This window comes from Salmo salar, chromosome 09 (assembly GCF_965601325.2).
Source record: "Salmo salar chromosome 09, fSalSal1, whole genome shotgun sequence".
Taxonomy (NCBI): domain Eukaryota; kingdom Metazoa; phylum Chordata; class Actinopteri; order Salmoniformes; family Salmonidae; genus Salmo; species Salmo salar.
In genome coordinates, this window is record NC_138299.1 from 138,049,764 (window position 1) to 138,058,135 (window position 8,372).

At 44.9% G+C, this 8,372-nt stretch overlaps 1 protein-coding gene across 3 annotated transcripts in view; it reads left to right on the top strand.

The window, feature by feature from the left end:
• Positions 1 to 8,114, top strand: part of LOC106613016 (roundabout homolog 2) — a 53,144-nt gene extending 45,030 nt beyond the window's left edge. Inside the window, exons 13-26 of one of the 3 annotated variants that reach the window (XM_045724639.2) lie at positions 103 to 224; positions 359 to 575; positions 841 to 959; positions 1,646 to 1,829; positions 2,098 to 2,316; positions 2,645 to 2,687; positions 2,946 to 3,088; positions 3,314 to 3,670; positions 3,890 to 4,028; positions 4,924 to 5,321; positions 5,713 to 5,829; positions 6,242 to 6,421; positions 6,734 to 6,873; positions 7,414 to 8,114. In XM_045724639.2, the coding sequence (XP_045580595.2) occupies positions 103 to 224; positions 359 to 575; positions 841 to 959; positions 1,646 to 1,829; positions 2,098 to 2,316; positions 2,645 to 2,687; positions 2,946 to 3,088; positions 3,314 to 3,670; positions 3,890 to 4,028; positions 4,924 to 5,321; positions 5,713 to 5,829; positions 6,242 to 6,421; positions 6,734 to 6,873; positions 7,414 to 7,425 (2,390 nt within the window). In that variant the 3' untranslated portion in view covers positions 7,426 to 8,114. The remainder of the gene's footprint in view (positions 1 to 102; positions 225 to 358; positions 576 to 840; positions 960 to 1,645; positions 1,830 to 2,097; positions 2,317 to 2,644; positions 2,688 to 2,945; positions 3,089 to 3,313; positions 3,671 to 3,889; positions 4,029 to 4,923; positions 5,322 to 5,712; positions 5,830 to 6,241; positions 6,422 to 6,733; positions 6,874 to 7,413) is intronic. The other 2 variants (XM_045724637.2, XM_045724638.2) reach the window with 2 other exon arrangements.
• Positions 8,115 to 8,372: the final 258 nt, after the last annotated feature.

Consider the following 8,372-nt stretch of genomic DNA (forward strand, 5'->3'; position numbering starts at 1 on the left):
CAGGCTATTCTCAGTGCAGTGTGGTATGACGTCAGGCTATTCTCAGTGCAGTGTGGTATGACGTCAGGCTGTTCTGAGTGCAATTCTCTTGTGGTGTTGTAGATGGGAGTCCTACAGAGCAGGGGGTAGACCGCAGACAGGTGCAGAGAGAACTAGGGGAGGTGTCTCTCTACCTGCAGAAGCCTGTGGTCCTATCACCCACCAGTGCCCAGGTCTCCTGGACTGTGAGTAAAACTGAGTGTCATAACCTGGAAAAACAATATGCTACTTTGTACTGTGCTTTATACTTTATAATATCTCGGGAAATATATAATTAACCACCTCTATGTCCCTCCCCCTGTGTTCTGTCATTGGTCAGGTGGCACGTCAGTCTCAGTATGTGCAGGGATACAGGCTGCTGTACCGCTCCACTGGCAGCGCCTGGTTAGTCCAGGACGTGAAAGTGGGGCCTGAGCTCACCACTGTCCTATCAGACCTGCACACAGACACAGAGTACGAGGTGAAGGTCCGCCCCTACTTCAACGAGCTGCAGGGACTGGACAGCCCCCTGGTGCAGCTACGCACCCCTGAGGAGGGTAAGACACGCAGCGGGATGCAGGACGGTCCTTCTCTGTGAAGTCCGTAGGCATACAGTAGTTCACTACATTTTATTGTTGCTGCTCAGACTTCCCTTAGAATTGATAAAGATTTGTTTGCTTCTAAAATGACTCAATGCTGTGATGTGTTACTGTAGGACACCACAGCACATGCGTATAGGAAAATCTATTTTATTGACCAAAGTCTATTTTTGATTTCCTGGGTCTCATTAACCAACAGTTGTCCATGTTCACATCCTTCCAGTGTTGAGTGCTCCCCCGCAGGCTGTGTCGGTGGTCCAGCTCAGCAACAGCTCTAGCATCAGTGTCTCCTGGGAACCTCCCCCCGCTGATGTGCAGAGTGGTACAGTCCTGGAGTACAAGGTGAGATTACAGCATGGAGACTGTTGAAGCTGTACCTGGCTGGAGGAAGGTGCTACTCTAGACTACTCTGTCTGATGTTAATTTAGTGAAAAGTGGGCAGTTAATTAGTCACTACAGCTGGTCGTGGGAAAGAGAAAATTAATTAATTGTTTGAATCATCAATGTGCTGATTTTAAGCAGTCGGTTTTATCCTTGTTGCCAAAACATGCTGTGCTGAACAGAAATGCTGTGCTAGTGGTTTTAATTAAACATTGCACATTGCTGCCTGCTTAGTATCAGTTAACTGCAACACTTCTGTAGGATGCAAAAACACAATTTAACTAATTTAGTCCTCAGATTTAAATCACTTGTCCTCATCTTGTCGATTGGATCTCCTCTTGGTTTTGCTTTGCAGTCAACAAAAAAAAACGTATTTTCTCAGACTTTTCTGGAAAGGCGTTTTAAAGTCTATCGTATACCCATGTCGTGCCGGCTAGCAACAAAATATCTCCACTTCTGGTTCAGTTGTCCTCTTGGCAACATGATCGACTTGATGCTTCTAGTGTTATTAAATGTTGTAGGTCGTTTCTGTCCCTCTGGAGTTTCTGTTCCATTTCTGTCCCTCGTGAGTTTCTGTCCCATTTCTGTTCCTCCAGAGTTTCTGTCTCTCCACCACTCAGTATCAAGCTTGTTTCTCTGTCTGCCAGGTCTGGTGCCTGGGGAGTGACACTGAGTTGAAGACAGAGAGCCATATCAACAGGACAGTGGATGGAGCAGTATTGTCCATCCTACTGACTGGACTGCTACCAGACCTCCAGTACAGTGTGATGGTGGCTGCAGTCACCAACTTGGGAGTGGGTGAACACAGCCCACCTATAGACCTGGTCCTCAGTGAGTCAGCTTTACCACTAGAAGAGACCCTTCCTTAGCTGCAACATTAATAGCCAACATTAATAGCCAATTAATACCCTGGTCCTCAGTCAGTATGGTAGAAGACTAAAGACGAGGCTTGAGGTTTTTGAATTGTTTGTTACTGGTATACGGTATTTCAACACTTCTTGCTAGAAAACCAATGGGGTAAGTTAGTTATCTCTTTATTCAGGAAGCCATATTGGAAATTAATTTGCCAGACTGATAACCTGGACTCTCTATCATTCAGCCCTGTCACTGGACATGCCTTCAGACCCTCTGCAGAAAGACAGCAGCGTCAGTCTATCAGAGCAGATCACGGGAGTGGTCAGCCAACCAGCATTCATAGCTGGGTTGGGTGTGGCCTCGTGGCTGGCGCTCATGGGCTTCAGTGGTTGGCTATACTGTCGCCACCGCAAGAGGAAAGAGCTGGGACACTACACCACCTCATTTGCCTACACACCTGCAGGTATACTGTAACATCCTTAACCTCAACCCCAACATTGTATTCACATAGCATACAAACAATACCATTAGCATTACACCACTAATCTGTCCCAATTCTGTCACCATCACATTTGCCAAGTCTGGGTATCTGAGTATCTTATAATGTGACTTGTTGTAATCTGTGGGTTCAGAATCCTAGTGTTGCTGTGATCTATGCCTTTTAGTGTATCTAGGTCAAACTCAGCAGCATGGCTGCCATGTGTTTGATGCCATTCCCCTCAGCAGCCTCCACTGCTTTGAGTAAGATATGTTTTTAATTGCAGCCATTGCTTTTGTTGTTTTTCCTGCAGTTGGATTTGCTCACAGTGAAGGATCTGGTCTCAGCAACGGAAGGTAGAGATCTTGGTTTTACTCAGATATTCAATGTGAACAAGAATCAAATCAAATTTTATTGGTGACATACAAGTGTTTAGCAGATGTTATTGCGAGTATAGCAAAATGCTTGTGTTTCTAGCTCCGACAGTGTAGTAATATATAACATATACCCAACACACACAAATCTAATTAAAGGAATGAGTGCACTCTTTTTATTACAAACAGCATAGACTTACAGTAATATCTGACCTTTTAGTTCTCTCCATCTGCCTACAGTAGACCAGGGATGCTGGGCTCCAACATGGGGAACTACCCATGGCTAGCAGACTCCTGGCCAGCCCCTGGCCTTGCCCACAATGGAAAAGACTCAGTCAACTGTTGCTCTGGCAAACTGGACTCTACAGACAGATACTACAATGGTGAGAGCCCACAGTCACTTCTTGCAACTTAGGGTGGGATAAAATGCAGTAGTTTGAACAGAGGCAAAATTAATAGTAATAAGCCGCCATTGCTGCTCAAATGATGGAAGCTATTTGAGCTTTTGTGATTGACCAGGAAATTGCAGAGGGAAGATGAAGTGGTTCATTCAAGGAAATGGGTTCCACTTTACATTTTTTTATTTACTTTCTATTTCTGTCCCGCAGTTGGCATCTCCAATTACCTGAGCCAGTCTGAGAAGTACAGCTCAGTGTCCACAGACAGTCCCATCTACAGCACCATCAATACAGCTGCTGCCGAGGACCTGCAGGGTTTAGCCTACTACAACAAATACTCCAACACCCCATACACCCAGGGCTCCAACACCCCATACACCCAGGGCTCCAACACCCCATACACCCAGGGCTCCTACACCCAGGGCTCCTACACCCAGGGCCCTGACCCCTACGCCATTACCCCCGTCCTCTCCAACTCTGGCCTCTTCAGTCTGGAGCAGGACCTGGACCAGTTGACCATCCAGTCTAGAGAGTACGCCAAGCTGCAGTACGCCAGGACAAGCAATGGTAGAGGCAGCTATTACACTTCTCATGTACTGTAGTTAAGGGCTCATGGAATGTTCGTTAGTGAGGATATAGCTAATTCTGTTACATAGTTGATGTGGGTGTTTGTATGCTGTACACAAATGTATTGTACATACATATGTTTAACATAGCTCATTTCTAATGTTCTCCTCAGCTTGATTTAAATAAGTGTGTGGGTTGTCTGCTGTCTCTCTACTGTAGCCAAGCTGGTGAAGCAGAGGTCCACGTGTCCTCCATCCAAGCCTGCACCACTCAACTGGGAGGACGTGCTGTCTCTACCACTGCCTGCTAATAAAGAACGGAGTTACACAAAGAGAGACAGGGATGAGGGGAGGAACAGGTAACACCTAGCGCCATATCCCCTGTAGACACCCTCCCATGGGACAGCTTGTTAAGTACAGATGAGGGAACTAACGGTGTATGGAGGGAAATGGCAGTAGAGGGAAGGAAAACCAGGAGTGCTGAAGTTGTTACATATTCAACCTTTTCTCCATAACTCATTGTGATTTTTTTCCTGATGTTTCCTTTTTATCTATTCTCTGACACCCTCATTTGAGGGCTATGTTTAGTTTGAATGTATGGCTTGCACTCTATTTGACCTGATAGTTTACCTGAACTATATAGCAAGAGTTCGTGACGTTAGGGCCAGAACCTGTCCTCTGATTCAAACCAGATTGTAAACTCTAATGATGTTTACTATGGTTAAAGTTGGAGTTAAAAACATTCTTGTCTGGAGACTCAGGAGAGACTCTTATTGTGGCTGCATCAGGGGGAGTGTAGAGTGTCCTCTAACTGACTGTGACAGATGAGATTGTGACCATAACTGGGGGGACCTAGCTGCTCTGACTGTACAGCGTCTTTTGTAATGACATTAGCCACCGTCTGACAGTGTGGATTAGCACTTTCCTGTTTCAATAACAAGTCCTCTATTAAATCTGCTCTGATGTCCTCTGACGTTGTCACGGCAACATAAATCATTTGAAGTCACTCTTGTGTTTTGTAACCCAATGCTGTTGGTTCCTCTTTTAAAATGTAACTCTGTCAACTACTGTTACTGTCTCTGGATATGGCTGTTAATGTGCCTCGAAGACTTTTCTTTATGAAGTACAAGTATTGTGTAAGATATACCCCTTAGATTTATACTGGGGTCTTACTGACAATGTTTTTCACTCAATGTGTCAGGTCCTCTTAGTTGTTAAACCAGGGGTCTTTTCTCCTCTTCCTCCTGCTCCCAGTAGCTCAGATGAGGATGAGGAGGACTGGTGTCCCCCGCTGCCAGCCAGGACCTACCTGATGGAAGGCTCCAGGGATGAGTTACCCAGCCTGCCCTCCTCCAGAAGAGAGGAGCTGACCCAGGGCTCCACCTCCAGCATGCGGTCCACAGCCATACTTCCCCCATCCCCTCAGGAGGAGACAAACCCCCTCAACCCCAACGACAGCCCCCCGCTGCAGCACTTTGACCTGCTGGCCTGCTACGGGCCCAGTTCCCAGGTCTCCCATTCCAACCCCAACCTGTTCGCCAATAAGGATGATGTCAGCGGGCCATATGATGTCAGCGGGCCATACCACACCAACCAATGGGGAGACACCTTCATGGGGGAGAGCTATATTTCAGAGAGGTGTGACGGAGGAGGTTAGTTGTACACACCTATCCCCTGTCTTTACACACCTGTTCCCCTCTCATAGTTCTAATGCATAGGATAATTATTTATATGTGTAGCTAGCCTCTTGAATATGACCAGCCTGGTCACAGAACTGTTTGTGCCTAAGCCACGTCCTTTGTCATGTGTTGCCATGCCATGCATACAGTCTGTGTTTGGCATGATAATGAACTGGACAAGAGGAGTTGGCTAAAGCACACACAGATCTACTACCAGGCTAATCCATAACTGCATACTTATCCTGAATTATTCAATGTTGTCATGTTACGTTAACACCAAGTATTTGTATATGAAGATGGTGCTGTGTCTTTTATTCCCTTTGAATGTCTACTTGACGATGACATCACTGTTCTTTTCTGTCAGGACAATATCCTCCTTTCCTGGCTGAGTCCGCCCACGCTACTCAGGGGCAAAGAACCAGGAGCAAGAAGAAAGTCCTCAGGGAGGGTCAGCACCGACGAGAGCTGCATGACCAAGCAGGTAAGACATATTGGACACTGGGCTACATTTATGTTATCTTCATATCATATCTTCTCTTTGTAGAGGCTTTTATACAAGGCAACACACACAGCTTTTGGAATAACAAGTTACTCCAGCTTATTATTTGTAAGAACTTAGAAATGTTTCTTACTGGCTCTAACTTCTTGGTATTTTGCTAGAGGAGGTTTTTAAATGCACATGAGTAACATTCCCGCCTTGGGATTCAAGCCACATCCTTACAGTACAGTGTATTTACATTTTGGTAATTTAACAGGTGGTCTTATCCAGTACGTATTGGTTAAAGTCCTACAGTGTGCATCCAACTGTGAATAGATAGACTGCAGTGCTTTAAAGAGGCAACCTGTTAGGTCAAATGAAGGCAGTGTTTTTTTTATCATGAGCTGTCAATCAGTCTGTGCAGACCTGCCCCCGCCGCCGGCCCCACCCCCTGCCGCAGACGACCCCCTGCAGCTCCTGGCTGATGTGCTGGGCTGCAGCCGGACACCGTCGGCGGACAGCTCGCCGGCTCTGCAGAGGAGAGGAGACTACTCCTCAGCCCATAAGAGGGGGCCTGCCATGTGGGACTCACAGGGTATGCATCAAACCATCTAATTAATGCAAATTAATACAAATATGCAAATACACATACAGTACAGTATTATAAAAGCCATAACCACAGACACATATTGTGATTGAGGTCTAGTAATGCTCCGTCTACATTCATACGCATACAAATCCTTTGTGGACTTAAAATAATGCATTGGTTTAAGCACACATATCTAGCAGCAATCCCCTCTACTCAGGTGGACAGAGATGGTGGAAGGTCTAGTCTGGTTCAGCACTTAGAATCTGACCCATATAATTCCAGCTGCACTTTTGAGTGATTGCATATTGTCATCTGCAGATGAGGGGGTAATCCCGTACTGCCCATCCAGCTTTTTGCCCCGGGGCCAGATGTCAGGCTACGGTTCCCTTGGTGGAGTGGCCTCCTTGCGGGCTTCAACTGGACAGAGAGGGCCTGGAGCTGTCCGGAGGAGGGACGAGGTGAGTCCAGGATGAAGGACAGCAGAACTACCTGGTATGGCTCAGTAGAGACATGATGTTAGTCCTGTAGTTGTTATCAGTGTTGATGTTCTACTAAAGTCTAGTACTGTAGTGGGTTAATGTAAGGCAATGATTTGGTGATTATCCAAGACAAGTTTGGGTCTTAATAAGTGTTGATTGGTGAGGCACAGAGAGACAAGAGACCCAGTGGCCCAAGAGACACCTGGCTCTCCGCTGCTTTAATTTCTCTACCAGTCTGGGATGGTTTATCCAACATGTTGTTAATATTAATTCCAAATCAAGACTGCAGTGTTTCCATCTATAGTATGTTGCACAGGGTAGATTATGGACATGTCAAACTAATGTTTTGACAATGGCATAGATGTAGGCAAATATGGGGGGTCAGTAGATTTATGAGAGCGCAACATAAATGGAATACTCATATTTGTGTGGCTAAACCGTGGCTAAATTACAGTGTCAGGATTTGTTTTTGGCACCAGCCCCATGGGATGATTGTGTTGTGTGTTTGTTTACTTTCAGAACCTCATGTAGCTGGAAGCAGATTATGTGATGTGATGTTCTCCGCCATGTGTTTTTTAAAAGGTTGTTTTGCTTCTTCCATTTTTGCTGAAATCCAGCCTGTTGCCATGGTGTCAAAGAAGAGCTGAAGACGAAAGTGAGAGCATTTAGGCTTGCCACCTGCTTTTTCAATATTAGTTCATATTTGTGTTTTTTATTTATTCATAATTTGTATGTGATTTGATGTCCTGCCTCTGTATATAAACATCTTTGCAACTTTTTTTAAACATAACCTGGGATAAAGATAATATATTGTATTTTAAGAAAAGGGAAAGAAAGTCTTAAAATGACTATAGATATTATACATCAGATGTTTGAATGTACCTTATGTTTATTGTTTACCATGGTGATGTTTGTGTAATGAAAGGATATGAGGCAGAAACTGTTAACAAGACCTTCTGATAGTTGGGCATCTGTGAGGTTCTGTGAGTGTGTTAACAGTTTCTCTTTCTCTCTCGCGCGCTGTCATTGTGGAGTCAACCTCCTGCTTCTTCTGAACGGGCATATCGATCTTTTCAACAGCAGATGAAGCAGCCTTGTCATTTTAGGTTGTGATGCTGAAAATGTGTGATCCTATACCCTTGTTAAACACCAATTGTTATGTTCTGTCATCAGTGGAATGATTTGTTAAAAAATACCAATAAAACATTTGTTACTCTAAAGACATGTTTCTCTAGACTGTTTCCTGGAATCGATCTAGTGTAGGTAATCCTATCCTAAAAACCTGCTATATTGATTCACATTTACAATAAAAAAGTACCCTTTTCCCTGGGTTCTTTGTATTGTGCCACTGTGCACTGACTTTGATGTAATTGTTAACTGCTAAACCCAGACCGATTTCAGATTGGTTTTTCTGCCAGACAGTAGAAAGTAGTTAACAGTAAGGTGGTGAGGGGGACAACCCAACACAAAACTACAGT